The sequence below is a fragment of the Xiphias gladius genome, chromosome 2 (genome assembly GCF_016859285.1).
Source record: "Xiphias gladius isolate SHS-SW01 ecotype Sanya breed wild chromosome 2, ASM1685928v1, whole genome shotgun sequence".
Lineage (NCBI taxonomy): Eukaryota > Metazoa > Chordata > Actinopteri > Istiophoriformes > Xiphiidae > Xiphias > Xiphias gladius.
In genome coordinates this window covers 8,603,890-8,628,128 of record NC_053401.1, presented here as the reverse complement: position 1 = coordinate 8,628,128, position 24,239 = coordinate 8,603,890, and the positions used below count along the sequence as shown (strand labels likewise).

Genomic DNA, 24,239 nt, shown 5'->3' with positions numbered 1-24,239 from the left:
AGGATCGTCGACCAGGTAAGGCAGCAGCGCTTGGGTCCAACTTGTGGAACTCCTATTGTGCTACTGGTCAGTTTTTCTGCAACCGGAACTTAGTTTTTTAGCAAGGTGAATGACATAATTACAGCTTTTTATAAATCGATTCATGGTTTAAAAGGGGCACTGCACTGGTTTTACACATTCAATTCAGTCTACTCATTGCGAGGAGTATGGTGCAGCCTGTAAAAACAGTCGTATATTGTCTTCTGTCGCTTCAGAGGGAGCTTTCCAATGGTGGGAGAAAAAAAAAAAAATCGAACAATGATGGCATCATAGTGATGTCATCAGGGTTATCTCAGCGTGGGTTTAAGACCGAAAATAACAAACTGGAGGTGTGAGGAGGTGTGTTGAAAGAAGTTGCATTATGGGAAATGTAGGATCCAGTGTTTGTGGGACTAAAAGTAAATCTCTGCTGCATTCATTTTGACAGTTCCTTTTTCAAATCTCTTTGTTGTGAGTGCAAGTATTTTTTTCTTAGATACCTCAATGCTCATGGATTAATTGCTTTCCATATGAGGCACAAATGTTGCTGACCTCCCTCCCTCGAGTCCTGACTTCCATCACTGTCACTATAAAGGTGGTGCGGCACACTCGACCACACTCAATCAATAACGCAGAACAATCAGTAAACCTAGTCACCTTAACGTTAAGTGTTTCTCAGCCTGGGGACACCAATCACAGACTGTGAGGCTAAATATATTCAGAGGTGACACAGTTGGTGTAATTTGGATGGTACCTTCTGTGTCTATACTTGCTTAAATTCAATTCATGAGAAGAAAACATAAAAAACTACAGGATGATCTACAGAAGCATTATGGTGGATGTTTACTAGAATCCATCTTCCACTGAAATTTATGTATTTGAGTGAGATGGTTGCTTTATTTCACTCTGTCAGGTCCAGTTTCACTCAGTTTTGGCTTCATTTCCTCACTCGTCACTGCCCTATTCGAGACTCAAGGTTCTTTTAACCTCAGCTCCTAACGCGTGTCCTCCCTCTCACCTCCATTTTCACTCTTTTAATCTCACATCAGAAAGCCCCCCTCTTTCACTTTCTCCCCGTCCTCGTTGCTTGAGATACGTGATCAGCTAGATTGATCTTCTGTCTGTACTGCTGGGGATGCAGGGGCTTGATGGATCTACAGATCAACGTCGGGTAATTGGATCTACAGGGCGATGCCTTGATTGCAAAGGAAGAACCTCATGTCCAAATATTTGATCTTTAACTCACTTTAACTTGAACGTTCAACCTGACGAAACCCCTGTTACTTTTTTTTCTAAGCTGAGTTAAATTTAGATAGTCATTCAATTTTAAATAAAGTCTTAAACTGCATTGGTGGTTAATCTTTGCATTAACATTTTGTTCTTATGCCACAGGGAAATGTTGTACATTAATATCTATTCCTGTCAGTGAGCATTCACGGCGAATCCACTGTGTTCTGCTTTCGACGCAGCCACCGTTAGTGCGTTGGCACAGTTGAGTCAAACGCTTTTAAACCTGGAAAAGCAGAGATTATTTGGGTTGTTCCTGATCTGCAGACATGCCCTTTCCCACAGATATAGGTAGCATTTTTTGAAGTTAGTCGCTCTCAAAACAATTGTTTGAAACTGGTCATGACACAGTCTTCGGCGAATAACAACAATAACATACCGCTTCTGTCCAGCCTCCGGATCGTGGATGTAAAAGTGCTGTGGAGTAATTAAACCAAATAAACCCAACAGGAATTACGTTCTAGCTCAAGATTATAAATCATCCAACATGTAATCAGTAGAAACACATCATTTAATAAAAACCTGAAACACATGAAACTCTGTCTTTAGTGGTCCCTAGTCGGTACTTTGTCTATATACCACTCAGAATACAAGCAGAACATGACAATATAATGGAGATGAAATAAAATGAAATTTATTTTTTTTTTTTTTTTTCCAAAGATACTTAATCATCTGTTAAAGCTAGACTTGAAAAGTGTTATTTAGAATATAGACCTTATTTTATCCGAATTCCATTGCTATATTTTCAACATTAAATAGGTTCTACAAGATCTCTGAGATTTCTTGGCAAAAGTGCTTTAAAATGTGAAATCCTAAAAATTAAATACAGTGTTATACCTTGGATTCAAGTGACAACCCAGATTTGTCTATACTGTAGGTAACGAACTGGAAAAGGACAGTTTTAAGGGTTTCTATGTATATTTTCTGAAAAAGAAGCACAACAATGATGTTATAGAGCTGATAAAGACTGTATGTCAGGGGTTCGGACAAATCCCCATCAAACCCATCATAGCCAGTCTACAATGATATCGACTAATGCCGTATTGATACACTTAAGTTTCCTTTAAAATGTGCATAAGATCATCAGTTTTTCCCAGACTCATTTGCTATCTGCACTTTGGTTTGCTCTGAGTCTATTTAAAGTCTCTCAGCCACAGCCTAAGGAACACATCACTGTGTCTTTTTCCTTGTTTATATAACACCGACAAATTGTTCAAAAGTTGTTAATCAAATGATGAAGTGATAGGTGATGAGACCTGACCTTGAATGACTGCTCCTGCTCTCTAATTGCTGCTAATCTCTGCTTGAGTCATTTAAGTGACCAGGAATCAAAAGGCATTTATATCCTCAAAGTGGAACATATAGCAGTGAAAAGTTAAATCTGGCAGCTTGTATTCACTCGTAATTATGCTGAAATGTGCAAGTGCCATAGAAGAATGATCAAACAAGGCCCGAGTTAGGCTTCAGATCTTCTTTTCTGTTACACATTCAGAAGTTCAGGGTGTTTAGAAGCTTATCTTAAAACTGCTGATGCAAAAAAAGGGCATGGATTAACAAATGTGAGGACATTGTTCAGTAGGTTGCTGCTGAGAACAGTAAAAATGCATCATTCTGATGAGACTCTGGTTTGTTTGTTTGACTGAGACCGGTTGACGTAATCCTTTTTTTTTTTTTTTCATTAATTCTAATTTAGTTCTGCGTCAGAATTGGTCTTGAAGTAACCACTGCTCTTTTTTTTTTTTTTTTTTCAATCGCTGACTCTGGTCAAGGATGTATCAGCTAAACGGATCTCCATTCTCTGATGACATCAAGTCTTTTCTTGTCATCCTCATTTTGTAATACAGTCAGCATTAGTGTCCCAGTTTTGCTGTTATATAATCATCTCATTAATCATGCAGATGTTTCTGTGCTGTAAGACAGCATGCATGAGCATGAACACTAATATCTTGATCTATTTATGGCCAAAAGTACTGTACAAATGCATAGAGAGGGCAGTATTTAATCTCAGTATGGCTGGTATTTAACAGTTCTATGATGTTTTCAAGATAAATATATCTAATATATGCTGTCCTTGTGACAGTGATTTTTCTGTCAAATTGGTAGTAATCACGTAACTGTTTGACTCAGTAAACTGGTATGTTGAAGGAATAGTTCACAAATACTATATTATACTATAATGATAGTTCATAAATAAACTTATCTGCTTTCTTGCTGAGAGTTAGATAAAAAGATTGATACCACTCTCATCTCTGTATGGTAAATACGACGCTAAAGCTAGCAACCGACTAGCTTAGCTTAGAACAAACACTGGAAGCAGGGGGAAAACAGCTAGCCTGAATCTAACCCCCCATAAAACCACAACTTGTCATTTTTATAGTTTGGTTTTTGTACAAAATAAACTAACAAGATATTATATGTTGATTAGTCCGCTTTAGAGGTGCTAGTGAGGGAGTTTTGTTAATTTCAACCAGAGCCAAGCTAAGCTATACTAAGCTAACCGGTTGCATTTTTACTGTACAGACATGAGAGTGGTATCAATCTTCTCATCAAACTCTGGCATTAAAAGCATTAGGTTGCAAAGAACCTGGTATTTAACTGGTATTTTAAATAAAATGCTTTAATATAAATTCCTCTAAGTGTCCCATACCTACTATGGCTGATATCGTAGCTCATGATTAGAGACATGCTTACGTATTGAAATCTAAATTTAGTAGAAGAGGTGAAATTACAAGCTTGCCCTCTACAAATTTAGTATTTAAAAGTGAAAATGTCACAACTAAAATAATGTGTCTATCATGCAGCTTAAGGTTATCTTAGCAAAGTCTCTTATAATGCTCCAAAAGTAGAGGGAGGAGTTAATAATCATGGCACACAACTCTAAATAGCAAAATCTGCCTCCTGAAATCACCAAAAAAAACCCCAAAACAACCAAAAAACATGCTGTGTATTGCACTTTTGTTGACCTTTAGTTCTGAGACACATTTCCATTTCAGGCACAAACATTTCCAGAATAAAACATTTCTTTTCTAAAGACCTGTAGGTATTAATATTTCATACAATATATAGACAGAGAAAGTTCCTTAGTTCAAGCCGAGATATCCACCCTCACTATCGGATGCTCAATATCAGCTGGAGTTCCTGCAGCTAGAAAATATTTGAAATGACTCTCCATTTGAGCTCAAGTTTCTATTACAATATGATCATTACCTCAAATTTCCATACTCACATCAAATCCTCTTTTTGTGAATGCATTGCTTTTGCCATTGCACTTGACTTCAGGAGGCTTAGAGACTGATGTCCTTGACTTTATATATTTACGTATCCCTTTTATCCTCCCTTATCCATCCTTTTTTCTCTCAGTAGTATCTTGGAATTTCTTCGTCTACTTTCAAGCCTCAAACTTTGAGTTAAGTCTCTCATCACATAACCCCTCTGGAACCCACTAGTTTTTTCAACACATACTGCGGTGTCCTACCACTTTGCCCTGGTTTGTTTTCCACCTTTTTCCCCCCTCATTCAAAGGGGAACATGAGGTCAGCGTGGCGCTGATCTGCCTGTCAAAACTGATTTAGAGACCCCGGTGGAACAGAGCAGTGCCATCATCGTCCTCTCAAACCACTGCGTCTCCAGAATAATCTCTTTCCATCAGCGCTTAGTGAGGTGATCAGAGGTAGAACTGACAGTCGGCTAATGGAGGGGATTTTCAGCAGTGGCACTCTTGGCACGGCCATCCGTCTCACCACCTCTTTCTATGTCTTACCTTCTCCTCAACACCCCGAGCCACTTGTTTTATTGTGTCTTAAGTGTTCTGCTCATCCATCTTTTTGCTGTTTCTTTGTCCTTCCCTTTTTTCTACATGTACAGATGCTACAGTGACCAAGTGTGCTGGTATCAAACTTTCATGCTATGATTATTGTGGCCATAACTATCCTGCTAAACAACATTAACATGGTAATCATAGTCCAAGTTTAAGAGAGGAGATTGGAATTTGCCTTAAATGTCTCTTTTCTATGCACCCATTCATGTTTTCATACATGTACTTTTGGGTGTTGCCTGTTGGGGAAAAGTTCAAAAAAATCCATCACTTGCATTCACCTTAAGATATTTCAGTCCTCAGACTTCCACTAATTAAATTCTCATGAATTGAATTTTAGTGTGTGTGTTTATGATACAACCCGCTTGTCTTTAGAGCAGTTATAATAGATGAGTTTCAGCTCATGGTTTAGCTTTACGGCCACAACATTACTGTATTGCTTCAGTCTCGCTGCTCTAATAGCATCAGTTTCATCCGCAGCAGGCAGCAAGAACTCTAAAGACCCACTGTATGCCAACTGCTCAGCAAAAAACAGCACACAGACAAAATCGTGACTAGTTGGTGAACATATGGAAGGAAATTAGCTGCTGCCTGGTGGCCAGAAACACTCCAAGAGTGAACGATAATGTTGCTCCATATCAACTTAAAAGGCAACAAAATGTAATTCTTGCATTTACACCTTGTTTCCACTGCCTCCAAGTTACCAAAAAAAAAAAAAAAAACTGTAGAGTGCAAGAACTTTTTCGTAAGTGTTTCCTGCTGGGCGATAATAGTTGGAACGTCAGAATATGATAGCAATGGACGATGGCGTAGTTATACTAGGCTCTTACAAGCCACTAGCACCACCAGCCTGCCTGCACAACATTTTAACATTAAAAAATACCTCAGCCAGAGCTGCTGACCCGTGACGAAGAAAAGCAATGTGTGCGATCTGACACATTCGCTGTCACCTAAAATGAACGCTCTCGCTCACTGAACTTTACGATTCAGCACCCATAAACCTGTCCCGACAGTCAAGGAGTCTGGTTCTTTGGTCTTGCTGTGTCTGCTTTGCCTCTGTCTAACTGGTAGAAAGGAGCTCCTTTGTGGGTAATTATAAGAATTATATTATGTGCTGTGTTCATGGTGCCCTCTGAAAACGTCGGTAATAATATGGTAATGACGTTGATAGAAGTTGCTGGCATTGTTACCGCTAGAATGTTTCACTACAGTATGTAGTGAAACCGGTATACCGGCACATCTCTTGCTCAATCCTTGCTAGCCTGGCATCAAATCCTTTTTACTTTCCCTGCGTTCTTCCTCTCCATGCTTCTTTCCTCCATCCATCATGTCCCAGCTTGTCATGATGGCTGTAATTCCATCTGAATGGCAAAGTGTATCAGATACACACTCTGATAGAGAAAACAACGTGACCTAAATGCTTTATTCATCATCCCCGACCCAGCTTACACAGAAGGCAAAACAAACAAGCTCGACTGCCACATTTAATCAAACGCAGCCTCACTGACGGCCCTTTCTCACATCCAAGGGCACCTCTGCAGTGGAACTCTTTGCAGAATTTGTTTTGATGAGGGACATCTTTCCGAGTAATGAGGTCAATCATATTAGCTCTGTGCCTGTCTTTAAAACAGGTCTATTTTGGTTGGCAGTCATGGTGATAAGGCTATCCTTGTCATTTCAAGAGTGCACTCAGTGCTGTTACAGAACAATCCAGATTAAAAAGTGTTGAACTAATAGACTGAGTTCAACCAGTCTGCAAGAGTACTGAGAAGTCGCCGTCAGCAGATACAGTAGAGCCCCAAACCGGTGTCCTATTCAGGAACCACCTTAGTATTCTCAGTACGTCTCACTTTGCTCACACAGGCTCTGCAGTGAAATTTAAATGGAGTAGATAAGATGGATCTTCAGTGTCATTACACTTTTCTGAAGAGCTTTATATGGGATTCTGTTTCTCCAATGACAACCAGAGAGACTGCATCTTGTTGAACTAACCACTTATCACAAATTGCAAACCCTCGAGGCATTATAGCCTATCAGTACCTCTTTGCAGGAGTCCGTGCAAGGTGGCTGGGTGACTTTGTCCAGGACTAAAGTGAAAAGAGATTAGCGGTTGAAAGTCACATACAGATCCTCCGTGGCTACAGGAACCATTTGCTCAAATGCATTTGAATTTTACGGGAGGTAAATTTTACTTGGGACTTCATTAACCCTCGTATACACATCACCCTGATACAAGAAGCCAGCTCAAATCCTTAAGAAAACACTGAGGGAGGGAACAGCAAGGATTTCTATTTCCTAGAAATAAATGACATGCTATTTTTAATTAGCATTTCTATGCAGCATATTTAAACCATGTATGTTTTTTCATGTTTGTTAAATGACAGAATGTGACGCTGCTATTCTTTCAAAGCTCCAATCTCCTCCACACTGGTGCCCTTGATAAAGTTAGAACAGAGACAGAATTATATTCACTGATTTAGTCTGAATGAAAAGGATTTCAGAGTGACTCAAGAAGATAACGCTCTTTCTGGGCACTTCCAAAGATACCCACACCCTGATTGTTCTGGGAAACTCAATGACGTTTCATCTAGTGTTTGAGCTGCTGCCAGATGAGGATGGCTATATTACATCTATATCTATTTCCCACAGCATTTGAGCAATTTTTCACAGGCAAGATTAATGGCTTGTTCAGTTTCAGACAATTTAAAGTTGCGTGGAGGACCTCTCTATGGAATTCGCAGAGATTATGAGTTACATTTGCTGAGGAAATGAACGGTTTGTCCAAATGCCATGAGTCAGCCTTTACTGTGTTCTCTCTTTCAAACTGTGGCTTTGACCAAAATGTATATAGTTTCAGTGTACACAACACAAGGTCAGCTTGCAAAATACAATTATGGAGCCATCTGAGAATATTATTTGAATTGATTGTATTTTACTATCTGAATTTTGTCTGCTCCTCCCAAAAATTGGACTTTACAACCATCTCCCGGGAACTGCATTCATTTTCTCTTTTTTCACCACAATTATCCCACTCTTCTTTTACTGTCCAGCACGTTCATTGCACCTACATTCCATCTGTTTTTTCACAATGCTATTCAACTCATACACAATGTTCATCTTTCATGCATGAAAGTGACAGACAAGAGAATATACATGACATGCATGAACCCCTTTAACAAATATAAGGTCACGCTCTTATCAATATGCAGCTAAAACTGTCATATATGATTGAGTCCAGACAGTTATATTTTTATAGTAATTCCAGATTACCCTGATAGGTTATAGGCTGTTATTGCTTTTTTTGTAAATTTGAAAATATAACAGAAATTCCACCAATTCATTATTTTCCTTTTATTTCCTTCTTTCCTGTATTTTCTAGATCGAAATGTTAGAGCACAAATACGGTGGCCACCTTATCTCCCGCCGTGCCGCCTGCAAGATCCAGACTGCATTCCGCCAGTACCAGCTCAGCAAAAACTTCGAGAAAATCCGCAATTCACTGCTGGAGAGTCGCCTGCCTCGACGTATCTCCCTCCGCAAGGTCCGTGTGCAAAACACGGAGGGTTTCTCTGCTGAACGGGCCCTGGCAGAAGGCTGTAACTTGGCAGGCATTCCATTGGTGCGCTCACCATCTCTGCCTGCCACAGTTGGTGGCACCCTGACCGACCTGGAAGACTCATTCACCGAACAGGTCCAGTCACTGGCAAAGTCAATTGACGATGCACTCAGCAACTGGAGCCTGAAGACCATGTGTTCACTGCAAGAAGGTGGCACTTATCAGTTCAGTGCTGACTCCTTCAGTGCAGCGGCGGCAGCTGCTGCAGGAGTGGGAGGTGGGGGAGAAGGAGGTGGTGTGGGAGAGTCAACAATTCATCAAGGCCCGGTGGACCCAAGTGACCTGTCAAGAAGCGCAAGCAAGCTGATGATGGCATTTCGAGATGTGACGGTGCAGATCGACAGCCAGAACTTCTGTGTTTCATCCTCAGTCATGGAATCGTCCACTTCTGTCACACTTGGCAGCTGCATTCAACAAGACAGAGCCTCCACTACTGTCACGACTACTTCCACAACAACAAACTCCACACCAGTCTCTGTCCTACCTGGCCCCTCACAAGAACCCCCTCCTCCCCCTGCAGAGGTCCCAGCTGAACCCATAGATCCCCCACCGCCCCCCCAAGAACCCCCACCCCCCCCAGAATCAGAGATAGAAGGAGACGAGCTGGATGTTGAATTCCCTGCTCCTCCTCCTAGTGAAGAAGAGCTGGGGGAGGAGGAGCAACTTCCCTTAACCCCTCTGGAAAAGATGGCTGCCTCTCAAAGCCCAGAGAAGATTGTGGTGGTGGCCCCACCACCCACAGAACCCCCTCAAGCCCCTCCACCACAGGAGGCTGTACCGTTGGGGAGCTCTTCCGTGGTAGAGCCCCTGGGAGTTAAAAGATGTGGCTCCGAGACGGCAGATAACAGCTCGGAGCAGATGAGCAGCAGCAGCACGTCCACGGAGGCACGCTCGACATCTGAAGCCTCGTCCAAGGAGGCACTGCAGGCTATGATCCTCAGTTTGCCACGCTACCACTGTGAGAACCCTGCCAGCTGTAAATCACCCACGTTGTCCACTGATGTCATGCGAAAACGCCTCTACCGCATCGGCCTCAACCTCTTCAATGTGTGAGTGGACACTGCATTTTCATTCCTTTTTATTTAGACAATTCTAATTGAATTTTAAATCAGGCCGAGTTTTATGTTATCAGTTCTGAATAACTTCTGACTGTTTAGCCATGATTAACTACACTAAAACACAGAATGAATGGTCCCAAAGAGATTTGGGCATGACAGAACAGTGCTTTCTGGTCTGTTAATTTGTTTTAAGTAATTAAGTTTTAGAAGATTGAAATGAGCTACTCTTGTCTTACTTCTTTCCAAAACTTTAAAGGTAGTACAGAACCCATGAGTAGGATTTCAAAATGATTTATTTGCACACACAAACATATGGACAGATGTTAAATCCATTCAGGGGTTTTCATGGCATTTGGGAAATTTAAATCTGCTTATGAAGGCATATATAAAGAAATATATTCTGATGAACATTATTACTGGGAAGGTTGAAAGTAAAAGGATATATTAGAAGGAATAGAATACTGTGTGTGAGATTTATGACAGAGTCTATACCTCATGCCTTCCTCTAGGGGTACCTAAAGTTTGACAGGGCCCACTGGACTCAAAAGAGCAAAGAAAAGCACTTTCCTCACACGTCCCCATTGTGCTGATGGAACAAAAAGAAGGAAGGCCAAGTCCCAAGCTAGATCTGAGGTGCCTTCTTCCTTTTCAGAAAGATAAATCAGCAAAGGGAGCTAAAAGAGAGGGGGCGCATTATTGACACAGGGAAGTGTGTGAAAATTGATTTGTAAGAGGAAAGGAATCACATAAAGGAAATGTTAGTACCTGGCTGAGTTGCAATAAGAGTGTTAGGGATAACCTAACATGGGTAGTTATACGCCCAGACATGGTGGAAATGACCCTGTACTGTTGCTACACCTGCTTTTCAATCAGCACATATGTAATTTACAATGAATAAAGAGGCAGATTTACCACTCGAAAGTCAAACAACGGGTCTTTGATTTCAGACAAAGGATGACAAAATCATGCGTCATGCAGAATTATGCAAAATCTAAGATAACACTGCTATTTTATTCTATCACTGTTAGGCTACTTAGCTAACTTATGTACTTTTTCATAATTTCAAACACTACATTTTCACTTTTAATGTTATAAGAGAAAAGGTTTTTAGGATGGTTGGCAAATGAAACTCAGGGCTCATTGGCTATGGTCACGGGAGCACAATTTTTCCAGATTTTACCCAGACAGTGAGGAAATACTACATAGTGGATGTGCTAGAATTCTTAAGTCTAACCTCTAACCCCACAACCAGCTAATATCATTAACTAATAATATTAGGGGTTACTTATGTCGATAGTAAGCTAGTTAGCTGTAAACTAAAAACCACAGGGAATGTTCAAAGGTTTTACAGAGTCCATGCCTTGGTGGGTTGGACCCATTTTGGTGGTACATGAAGGACCAAGAGCATATTTTGGCCCGTCAGTGTGTTGAGAAATCCGAGACTTGACAGGCTTGGTAGGTGTAGTTACAGTTGCTAAGCTTGGATAATCACTTTTTAAATTAGAATTAGAAATTAGAATACGCCCCCTGGGCAGAGCTACTTCTTCATTTTCTCATGCTGAACTGAGGGCAGACTGGACGCTACAGTGACTCACTTTTGCAAAGTAGTATTATCATATGGAATGGGCTGGGGCTAGCTGGTTAGCATGCAAACTTCAGTAGAAGAAAAGAAGTGATAGAAATAGAAATTGATTCCTTTACTCGCCAAGACAGCTCTTGGCGAGTAAAGGAATAAAGTTTGATGCTGAACACGCAACGTTTTTCCAAGGTCGATAAGTAAAGTGCTGTTAATGCTAACATTGGCTATGTAGCAAAAACTTACGTATAGCACCTTTAATGCCAAGAAGTTTAATGCCAAGTTCTTACGGTAAAACATATACAGGTAGCTCTTGTATTTCTATCACTTCCCAACTACCATTGCATTGTCCTCTGTGGCTTCACAAATATTCAGCAGAGGAAAACATGCTTTCTGTTTTGACAGGCTTGTTTATGTTTGCTGGTTGCAGCTTTTCAGTCATTCTGAATTCAATTCCCCCCGCTACCTAGTGAAGAGTGACAAAGTCAAAACCAGATAAGAATTTCCCAGGACGCACTCTAGACAGGTGCAAGGTAGTTACATGGCAGCAAGAGATAAGAAAAAGCGTTGCCACGGTGACAACAGTAGATGGGGCCGGCACTGACTGAATCTGTTGGTTTGTCGAGACAAACACTGAATCCAAGGGATGAGGTTTATTTTGAAGTAGAGACCTTGAATATGAATGTGAGCATGAATTATGACCTCCAGTAAGTTCTTCATTGATATAATCAATTATACATTCAGAGAAGAACCTAAAAACCTTTTTTTCTCACATATCTTACATGATTCACAAAAACCCTGACTGCATTTGTTCAGCATTTTGCATTCGCCTTTTCAAAAATGTTTATAACCACATAACTCCTGCAAATGTGCTAAGCAGCCAACGGCACACTTGGAAGGAATCATTAAGTAGGGAGATTTACCATATGCTCTATTAGCTTTTCACCCAGGGCATACCCTAAAGGACCTAACACCCCACATATTTAAATAAATGAACTAGAATCACTCAGATATATTGCAAGTTGAGTTTAACCACTGATGATCTAGCTGGGTAACAATTAATGGGAATACATGAGGGGTGAATCTCAAAAATAATGGCAACGATCCACAAGGCCTAAAATTCTCATTTGTCATTCTGCTGCGAGTTGTGAATGTAATTAAAAGTTCCTTCAGTACTATGTGAACCAGCATCTTGGGAAAAGGGATGAAAAATGTGTTAACATTTAAATCTGAGCAATTTTTTTTTTTTTTTTGGCCCCTGCCACCTCAACTATTACGTTGAAAGCTCTCCTTGCTCTCCAAAGTATCTTGGAGTAAAGGAAAATAAACTTTGTTCCCACAGAAGCAAAGCTACTACAAGATTTTGTGAAGATATTGCGCCAATTAAGCCATCTCACACAAATTTAGAAGACTGGAGTTCATAAACACACATTATCTTTTTGCTCACTGCCAAGATCTGCGGCATCATAAAAATGCACACTAAAGTCGATTAACATCGACTCAATGCCGGAGCGTGACACTGGAAACAAGAGAAGCGGGAAGGTGCTATACATATAGCGGAGGGAAGATGCAAAGGGAATAATCACAAGTAGAAAAGTACAAAGTAGAGAAAACAGAATAATTAAAGGCCTAAAAGTGAGGTTTCAAGTAAATTTTAGTATGGTATATATTTCCATTTTAAAAGTTCAATTTCAGGTTAAGGTTTTAGTCATGCTTAAATGAGGAAGTTAATTTAGAATTTAAATTAAAAAAATTTTACATTTTAATAAATCTTAAACTAAGACATCAGTCAGAGTCAACAATCCCAGGTGTGATTTGAGACTTGATCCCAGCTTGTTAAAGTTGGATTAAATGTTTTCATCCAATCACAAACCTGGCATCACGACTCATTTGCCTCATCAGACTGTCTGAATTGTTTTCAATTTTTCAGATAAAACTAAAAAGAACTTAATCTTTCAGATCATGGATTGAGAAAATTCTCCTACGTCTTAAGATAAAGAAACTCATTGAATTATTTGAAAAAATCACTTATCACCAAACTTAAAACAGAGCTCATGAAAAATTGTTGGAAAAGTTAGTTTTGGATGTTTTTGGGGATGTTTTTATGGCTGAAAGACATTTGGGCATTGAGGTGCTTCAGCCCTTTCTCTAGCTAAGAATGTCTGTATTGGATAATTCTACATAATCCTGGATTACATTTCAATGCAAACTTTTTTTTTTTTTTTTACGTCAAATGCCAATGTTTTTTAAATTAGAATTTTTTTCTACGGTATCTGGTTTTGGTAACTAAAAGACTTGCACAAGGTTTAGGGAACATTGTGGTTAAAATTAATTTTAGAAGTTCAACATTAAATGTGCGAAGGGATTCAAACTCATTTGGACTGAGAAAGTCTACTTGCAAAATCCCAACTAGTTACAATTTAGACTGTATTTATCATATACACTGTACATTTAATTATTTTTTCAAATATGCACACTTTAATAGAAAAATTGGATGTTGCATTTGTCTGTTTGTTCAAAATTTATTTGAAGAACTCAGCAGTTCTTTATATTTCTTTAGATAGGAAGTGAGGACAGTACACATTCGTATTAACCGTAAAGCTCTCGGTTTGTTTACAAGGTTCTGTTACTTTTTAAGGACTTTAAAAAAAAAAAAAACGCATTTTCTGTCTATTTGCAATCCTCTCTCCTCATTCCCCTGATCAAACACCTTTAAAGATAAGACGACTTTTATTAAATTGGCTACAAGGGAAGGGGGAGATAGAATGAGGAAAGGAGAGCAAAAAAATAAAAAAGGAGAGAGAGAGAGAGAGAGAGAGAAAGAGAGGGCAATCGAGCTTGAGGCTTATTAGTTCCACCAGTTCATATCCTCCTTCTAATACCTGCGCTGTTGTCTCCTTTGCATCTTAAACAGGGCTGTTTGCTTTGGGCTAAAACTTGGGTAAAGCTTGATTATGTGGACAAATAATCTCAAACCTACGCGCACAGTTAGGTAGCAGGTGGTCTATGCACCACCTTAGCGGGAGGAGTAAGAAAAGTAGGGGGAGAAAGTGAATTGAAGGGAGGAAAAGTCTGAAGTTTTGGGTGTATGTGTGTGTGCACACCAGCTTGCACAAGAATAAAAAGGTAGAAGAGCGGGTGATAGAAATAGACTGCAAAGGCAAGAGAGAGGAACTGAAAGAGACGCAAAAAAGGCAGGGGGTGGTGGGAGGTGGAGAGAGAGAGAGACCATTTGATAAAGTTTCCACCTTCAGTGTGGCTGGAATGACAATGATTCCATTATGTGGGGAGAGAGTGTGTTAGGGACACCGCCATCACACAAGGGAGCTGGTACCAAACGTTCAACAGGCAATGGGCAAAAAGGGAGGGGAGAATCTGAGGAGGTGCGACTTTAATGACATATTCCTGGGTGGATTTCTCTTTTTGTATGCATGACTTTCCACCTCATTAGACATGTTCCTATCCCCCCCCCCCCCCCCTCACATTCTAGTGTGTTGAAAGCATTGATTAGACATCAGAGCAGCTCACGGTGGACTCAGATCGACTCCCTATCATGCGTGAAAATGGAGCACGGCCGGAGCTTTATGAATTAAAGAAAAGGTGGGATAAGAAATGCATAGGTGATGGCGTTAGTGTTACAAGAGAGCGAAATCTGAATACATATGTTAAGGAAGGCTAATTAACTCAAGAGATAAACAAAGCCTGCCGAGCTCCTCGATGGTGATAACCTGGAGGAGTCAGGAGGAGAGAGCTCTATAAAAAAACTCTGTGTGTGTATACAGTATAGTGGTATGTACGTGTGTGCTTGTTTGTGCATATGCAAACCTTCCCCTGTATTAACATTCTGCCCTCGGTGCTTAACGACCCGGTACATAATTACAAACTCTGAAATCCAGATGGCATACAGGGGAAGCATTTCTAATTTCTCACACAACCCAGCACCCCTTTTACCCTCATCTGTTCTTGTTATTTAACAGATAATGTAAATGTAAAATGTTGTGCATTTTTCATATTATGAACCAGTGCCATGAAAAGACCAAATCCAGCAATGAGCAAGTAATGTCTGTGTAGCCCGATGTAGCTTATTCCTCTGCGCTATAGCCGCCATTTGTTGCCTTTGAATTATTAAAAACACATCAGTAAGCCACACTGTTGCACTGTGACATGATCCTTCATTACGGTGAACGAACGTGGGTACTGTAGTTCATATTGAGTCAACCCCATTTACATCGTCCCGCTGCTGTGAATACTCAAAAACGTGCATTGATTCGCATTTGAAAATTGTTCCAAACAAATGCAGTATTTCCTGTTCCTGCTCTTTTAGGAAATTACTGCATTTTTTTTCAGGAAAATCTATATATTTATGATCTGTTTGTGTCTTCGTTAGGAAAGAAAGGGCAAGGTTAGGTATTGAGAGAAGGACTAAAATGTGACATCCACATTGCTGGTTTTAGTCTTTCCATGAGGTTTGTTAACAATAAGATAAATATAAAACAAGGCCAGGCTCCTTTAACTCCCATACTCTTAAACAGCGTAGATTATATATATATATTAAGAATGCTGTAACATCTGAATATTACGTCTAATAATGATAATAAATAAGTAATAAACTAAATTAATGTAGTAACAGTTGCAATAGGGTGGTAACGGATAAATGGTGAAATAGTCGAATGTAATAAATTAAAAGTTGAAATAGCTAAGTAAGTAATGGATACATGGTTGAAGAATATCACAACCATATATATACTTGGAACATATGGGGTGGTTCTCATGAAGGGGTTCATTTGGCAGGGCTCTGGGCATGAATCATAAGGTTGGGAACCACTGCTATAAATAAAGAAAAGCTAACCTAGAGAAAAGGCGCTAGAGCAGCCTTATCACTAAATTCTCCCCTCTGTTGCCTTCTCTGCAAAAACACACTTGATGGACAAGAGCAGCGCTTTGCAACAGCAAGTCCGCATCAGTGTAATGATTCGGGGTTTTGAAGCGTTTACAGTTACACCGCACGGCCGTGTTTCCACTCAGAAAAACGTACAGGGGCGCTAACCGCCCATCAGTCAAACAGAAATGTGTGCATCTGGAGAAACAGGCAACACGCAGGGCTGACAGTTAAGCACTTGCACGGGCTGTAAAACACGGTTCTGAGGTACGGACACTGCACATCTGTCCATTAGCAATGAAATAGAGGGCCAATAACATTGATGTCAAGGTGGGGGAGGGGTGCATTTATGACGGGCTGAGAGTCCAATATGAGGCAAAAAAAAAATAAGAAAAAATTGGTGTGCGTGCCACAGGGAGGCAAGAAATGTATGTGAGATGGAGAAAGTTATCTGGGCATGTAGCAGTTTCTTTCGGAGTTGTTGTTTTAGCATGTCATCTGGGTCCTGTCTGGCACTGTCTCTTCCCATCCCTCCCCTGTTTTGTGTGAGTGAGTGTGTGTGTGTGTGTGTGTGTGTGTGTGTGTGTGTCTGTGTGTCTCATGTTGTACCCTTTTTCTCTTCTCACACTTCAACCCTGTAACATCTCAGTTTTGAATCACATACTCCATCCAGCCTGCACAAATCCTGAAACCTGACGAGAAAGTAGGTATGTGGTACAAACCCACTTTGACTGTGAGCAACTCGGCCTCGTAGAAATAAGGTTCATATACCATCAATATGTAACAGCAAAACGGCTTTGGTTTTTTTTTAGAAAATTAATGCCGCAAGAATGACCTTTTTTATATACATAATGAAGAAATGTTGTTAATGAGCATATCTACCTCATCGTAAAATGTTCATACAGAACGTATTTTATTTTTCCCCCTACCATATTTTCCACTCATACACCCACCACACCTAGTTATGTTTAGGCACTCAGTTGGTTAGGTTAGGGAAAATTGTGGTCTTGGCTGAAAACTGAACAACTTAACAGTGAGTTGACGCACCAGACATGACCTGTCTACTTTATTTACATTTTAACTGGAACCACAATCCTTCCGTAACCTTACTCGCGTTGTTTTTTTTTTTTACCTAAACCCAATCACAGGCTGGCAGCAAAATGCGAACCCTCATCTCCAGCGTTCAAAGTGCTGTACTTTGTATGGCCACCATTTACGCCAACCAGCACATCCTTTGCCCAGAAATATGTTGCGGGAGGAGGTACTGTAGGTCAGAGACGGGACGCGATCTCAGCCTCCCGAGTTGAACTGACTGACTTTGGAGGTTTTGTTCTGTCATGAATACGCAGCAGAACTTCCACCTTCACTCCCGAGGAAGGACAGCCATTATCTACACAGTTAAAAGATGTCCATGTTATGGAAAATGTAAACAGGTTCTTTTTCAGCATTTGAACAAACAACCCACGCTTATTATTATCTGATGAGGACAGACTCATTCTGCACCACTCCTCTGAATCTATCCATCTTGTTATTTCCTGCTTCATTTCCTCCCATTCTGTCCCCATTTTCACTCCTCTGTCCACTTCTAATGACAAATAATGATCACCATGTGTGATCCATCTGTTTTTGGGCAAACATCAAATGAGTGATATCCGCCAAATTTGTTTGGCCAGACATCAGCTTCAGCTGAGAGGGTGAGCTAGAAGCTGAGAGAGTGTGTTGAGGCTGTCACGGCAGATGCTTTCAGGCGGTCCGGCGTGCACTCATCACCCTCCCTCTCTGTCCTCATACTCCCGTTCCCGCACATCTGCTCTGTCTGGTCCTCCTCCAGCCTCCTCCTTCTATCCTGCCCTTTATCCTCCCCTCCCCTTTGTCCCACCCTCGCCTTACTAAACCCATTAGCTTTGGAGCACACATACACATACACACACAGACACATACACACACATACCATTCTATTACATAAAGGTTGAGGTTTAAACACTATATAGAGACTAAAGAGGGAGAGCTGTGGCGATAATTCACTGGCCTCTCTAGAGCAACTATCCTCTGTCTCTGAAAGGGTTATAAATAGTTACGATATTACTCCCTTGTTCGTGCAGTAAGATGAAAACTATCATCTGGGAGGCAGGGAGATGCTTTTTGAAAACAATGATTTATGGAAACCAATGAGATGTTTCGACAACCTTGCTCATTTCCCCAGCCGAATAGACCCCGCACACATAGACATATCTCATCACAAGTGAGAGTGTAGGTCTCTGCGTATCGAGAAAAGGATCCCACCAATCGTTTTAGCGTGTTAAATTAAGACTAACCGCCTCTTCTGCTCTCACTTCGAGTACAGCAGCACAGCTATGCAGCAAGCTAATCACATTTCCGACTTGAATGGCACTCAGGAGGGCGCATACGTCTGGCAAGGTTAAAAAATGCCGTAGCTTATCTTAGAGAAACTCGTTTACTCAGTAGTGATCAGTAAATTGAGATTGCGGACACTTACTCGTGGTCGTCATTTTTTTTGTTATCACTGTCAGCTGTTGAGCCTGTAAAATGTGGAGCATTGCATTGTGGGATTGTTAGCAGAACGTGACGTACCTGCCACCATGTAGTGGATACATTAATACACTCAGAATTCTGGACGCTCATATAAAATGGCAGAGGTTAAATGTAGCGCACTATACTGTAAATAGGGAATGATATTTTGGACACAGCCAGTTTATCTATTTCAAGTTTGCCAACATGTAAAGCTATGGCAGCAAAACCTCTGGGTGTACTACGTTTGGCAAGAGTGCATTAGTTCTTATGAATTAAACTCGTTCGTAAGAGAGAATGTCATTTCTTTTTCTAGATGATCTTGCTTCAACTTCGGACTGACAGTTTTCCAAAACCACATCCCATTTTTTCTGGCTGATTTACAGTCTTCAGGGCTGCCGCTGGTTTCTATTAATGTTGGTACACCGGTAAAATCCACCGGAGAGACTTGGCATAGGTAATCCATCACAGTCACCAACTTTGCCTCAAGCTAATCTTAGACCCGTTCCAGCCAAACGAAGTTTATTCGAGTCTTGAGCTCAAAGTCTGTGCATACAAGCAGGGATTTAGAACTACATCCCAAAATCAGCCATTATGATTCTGGCAGTATCCTCTGAATTTAGCATAGTGTCGAGCTGTTTAGTACTTGTTAATGAATGTTGTAATCCAGCATGGGAAAGAATGCAGATGAGGTTCTCCGTCTTTTATCACTTTTAGAAGTCTGCACCCACATTGTGCAGGTATGCCTACCTGATTTTCAGACAAACAACCTCATTACCACAGTCTATCATTTGTCATCATCAGCTTCATTTATTTCCATTTTCTTTTTCTCTCTGTCTTGCTCGTCTCAGAAACCCTGACAAGGGCCTTCAGTTCCTGATCTCGCGAGGCTTCATCCCAGACACACCCATCGGCGTGGCCCACTTCCTGCTGCAGAGGAAGGGACTGAGCCGACAGATGATTGGAGAGTTCCTCGGCAACAGCAAGAAGCCCTTCAACAGAGACGTACTGGAGTGAGTACCGCATGTTATTCCCTGAGACCGTTTTAAGATACCATACCGCTCCTCATGAAGTGATTCTCCTTGGTAATCCCCCTATTTTCTGGGAGATCAGGTGTCAGGGTAAACTACAGGACTGGATCTGACAGGGGGTTTATGGCACATGGAAAATCCTCAGCTTTATTAGTCACAAAAACAGTGGTTGAAAGTCCTGTTAATACTTGACTAAATGGTGTACAGCTTTTGTAGTTTACACATTTTTCAACTCTTGTTTGGGCTCAGATGAAATCTTAATGTGAAACCAAATTTCTAACTTCCCTATCCGCATGTCAGAGCTGTTATTTTTGCAGACATTGACAGTTCACTCTGTTTTTCATCGCAGTAAACAAACAGAAAACAAGTCGAAATTGAAGTGGCATGATCCAACAAATTCGCCCTCATCTGATTCTTCAAATTGTAAATCGTGGTTGACTTGCAATACGGAATTATAGAAGAATGGAAGAAGCTGATAAGACAAAAAATATGATAAAAACCTTTCCTGCCCTTTTTCGTTTCTCTGCTTCTTTTGTCATATTAATATCAAAACCGCAGTTGCCGTTGTATTGATATTATTTTGTCACACAAGAAGTAAGGAACAAGGAGCAAATTAGTTGTCATCTGATAGTGTAAATATTATTTTTGAGCTTTCGTAATCCATTTTAGCAGAATAGAGGAACTGTGGCCCCTGGTCTTGGCATTTTGCCTGCGGTTTTGGCTAGTGCCATCTTTAAATTAAATCTAAACCGTGATCAAGTGATAGTCTCTTTAGGGTGCACAGGGAGATTCGCTGAGATGTATGGATAAAGTGTCTGGCATGCGTGCGTGTATATGTGAGATTTGTGTATTTGAGCTAACTTGTGCATTCCCTTATTTTATTGTGGTATGTTGCAGGGGTCCTTGTCCATGTACAGGTACATTCTTGTTCAGGGGGTTTACAGAACAAGGACAGATGCCTCCTTCTAGAATTACTCATTAAATAAATGTGAAGACACTATACCACACACACAGATACACACACACACACGCACGCACGCACACACATGACTCACTTCACCCTGCAAGTTTTATTCCAGGTCATTACCCTGATTGCCGTTTATTTGCTTTGAAACTGCAGAGGCCCCCCCCCCCACTCTCTCTTCTCCACAGTTATTTCCATCTTTTAACACCACCCTTACTTTATCTCAGTAATTGTCTTTTTTTTATTCTATTACATTCTCCTATTCACCAATTACCTCTAAATTTGCATATCGGCCGGAGGAAGTATCACAGATCTTCCTTTTATCCTGCCTTTGGTCCACGTTATCAAACCAAGTACACACTTTTAGTCTTTGCAAGGTCAGAGGAACACAACACAGCACTCCACCAAGTTGTTCACTCCAGGTTGCCCTCATCTAATATCCATATTTTCTTTAAATGGTAATGGTCATGGTTCCAAATTATACATTTTATTAACAGGATTATGCTTTTAAGGCTTCAAACTCCAGTTCACAGCACAGATATATTCTCGGCGCAGACGACATTCGATACATACAGTATATACTGTATATTTTCTCTATTTTCCTAAGGGGTAGTCATACAGCAGCTCTTGGGGTGGAAGTGATGTTGAAGAGGAGCCCGATAGGAGAGTGTAAAGTGCATGTGAGAGCACTTTCGATAAAGTGTAGTCACAGGAGAGCGGGTGAGGGATTGCAGTCTAATGTGAAAATCACTCATGGTGATTTACTGAGCCTAAATGCATGTGTGTGTGAGTGTGTGAATGCATGCAGGTCTATATTCGCGGGGGGGGGTTTGTGTTGTAGTTGTCAGTGTCCTGTATCTTCCTCCTGTCTTTAAGCATAAACAACAATAATTAAAACGTCTTCAATTCAATTAAGCCAAGTTGTGGTTATAGATTTGGGTTCCAAGAAATATGGCACCCAGAGGACTCATTTACTGATAATATAGTGTACTTGTTTAGCAAGAAAAATTAGATCTGTTTTCAACCTGCCATCTACTCATTGGCTGCTCAAAATATGGTTCCATCTGGTCTACTGTTTCTTTTTATTTGCAGTTGTGTGTGTAGGAGTGTGAGTGTCTGCCTGCCATCACAGCTTTGCAAACAAACAATTTAAGCCTTGCTATGCAGACATCACAGATCAACAAAGTGCACGCACTATAACGGCATATGTGTGTATATGTGCGTGCGAGTTCGCCCATGCATGTGTGTAATTACATTTGAGTGTGTCTGGGAAAGGGATGAGAGGGGAAGGAGAGCGCTGATGTACTTAGGCTAGAGAGCATCTCCTCTGACGTTACATAAATAAGGAGTGACAGCCGGGGAAGAGGGGAGAGAGGGGTGGCGGAGCAAGGAAGTGAGTCACGAAGAGGGCGATCAGAGAGGCTCGACAGTCAAGAGAGTTGATCAAAAAGAGGATCAAGCCAGACTCATTGTGTACTATAAGCTCTAGCTTTAATGCGTCGTGAAGAAAAACTGTGTCTAAATCTAATCACTGGTTAAAAATAATGCAGTTCAACTTTCTAAGCTATTTTCAACCTGCCAGCGATGTTACAATTACTACTAGTCGTAGTAGTTGCATTAATGCTGTACTTACCACGGTCACCTCACAGTAAAAAAAAGGTCCTGGGAAATTTGTGTAATCCACCGGTGGCTGAGGCCTCGCCGGGGCTTTCTTGGAGCCGGGAGAGGCTCCACCCACCTGTGACACAGTACAGGATAAACAATGTACAATAGATGGATAGTTAGTAGTACTCTGCCTGCAGCAGCTAAAGATGAAGCAGCAGTAATAATAATAGCACAAGTAACAGTAGAAGAAAAAAGCAGTTACTGTTCTAGACACAGGTCAAGTCGGTTTCATCCTATTGTAGCAGTAGTTAGTGGAGTCAGAAATAATAGACATGGCACTACTAGAATTGTTAGTACTAGTAATAGTTGTAAGAGTGACTAAAATTGTAGTAACAGTAGACAAATAGTAGTAGTAGCTGTAGTAGTGGTAGTGGCAGACATGATAAAGCAGAGGGGCTACGTGTATTACTTGTAGTATAGTTATAATAATAATCTTTGAGTAGATTTTGCTTAGCAGTAGGAGCTGTAGCATTAACAGTACTACTAGTTATAGTAATAACGACTGGAATATAAATATTAGTGTTACACATAGGACAAGTAGTAGCAACAGGTACAACAACAGGTACAGCTATAGTACTAGTACTATAGCTGTAGTAGTAATGGTAGACATAGTACGAGTAGCGGTGCAGCAGTGGTGTAGTACTAGTAGTGGCAGTAGTAATACATACAGGACTAGTAGTAGTAGTAGTTGAAATAGTGACAATAGTAGTACTTAATTACAATTTTCAAATACTAGTAGTAGTTGTGGTGGTAGTAATAGTAATAGTTCAGGTAAAGTAGTTGTAGTAGCAGTAGAAGTAGTAATAGACCAGAGTGTTGCTGTAAAAGCCATAGCAGCAGTAGTAGTTCTAGTAGTGGTAATAATTGTAGTTGCATTAGTGATTAGAGTAGTAGGGCTAGTACTACAATCCATAGTAGTAACTGTAGTAGTGGTAGTATGTCTGTAGACATAGGATAATTAGTAGCAATAGAGTATTTGTGTCAGTAGTAGCAATAATAGTAGATACAGTACTACTGGTAACCTTAGAAGTAGCAGTAGTAGTTGAAGTAGTGGTAAGTAGAGATGTAGGTGTAGTTCTTGTAATATTAGTGGTGGAAATGAAGTAGTACAAAGTTCATGGTATTACTGTGAGCAGGATTTGCTATGATCTCATGGTGTGGTACACGTGCATCAGGCGGTACTGTGGACTCAGCAATCTGATTCTTTTCTGCTGGAGCAGCATGTGTCCCAGTCAAGTACTCACCTCATTAACTCACTTTGTTCACAGTAATCCATCTTAATGTAGTGTGTGTGTGTGTGTGTGTGTGTGTGTGTGTGTTTGCGCGCATGTGTTTGTGTGTGTACATACGTGTACCCCGGTGCTTCCTATGGTACATCATAATGAAAAGATCAGAAGCGAAAGGCGACGTCTTGAGACACCACTACATTTTTTATTTATTAAGGATTTTGAAATCAGTAGCATCATCTTTTTGAACATGCGGGGTCCATAACCATCAATAGGCTCATAGTAACAGAGGAGAAGATTAGGTTTATTTTGAACTGGTGTGGATAGGTTCCGAGTAAAGCACATGAAAGCCAGTCCCAGTTTAAAAAAATAAAAAATAAAAGACTTTAATTTCATACTTCGATTATCATTCCGCTTTGTACCTCCACAGAACACCTCACATGAAAACGAGGTAAACTTTAAAACCTCCCAACTCGTTTCCAAAGTCACCTTTCACTTCAAAACCTCATTTCACCTCCAAATTGCCCACGTCGTATTTATCCCCCATGAACTCACTGGACAAGATATTTTGCTTTT

General features: G+C 40.6%; 1 protein-coding gene across 1 annotated transcript in view; it reads left to right on the top strand.

Annotated features, from left to right (window-relative positions):
* Positions 1 to 24,239, top strand: part of iqsec3a (IQ motif and Sec7 domain ArfGEF 3a) — a 103,841-nt gene that overhangs the window by 55,445 nt on the left and 24,157 nt on the right. Inside the window, exons 4-5 of the mRNA XM_040146976.1 lie at positions 8,499 to 9,784; positions 19,629 to 19,790. Of these exons, the coding sequence (XP_040002910.1) occupies positions 8,499 to 9,784; positions 19,629 to 19,790 (1,448 nt within the window). The remainder of the gene's footprint in view (positions 1 to 8,498; positions 9,785 to 19,628; positions 19,791 to 24,239) is intronic.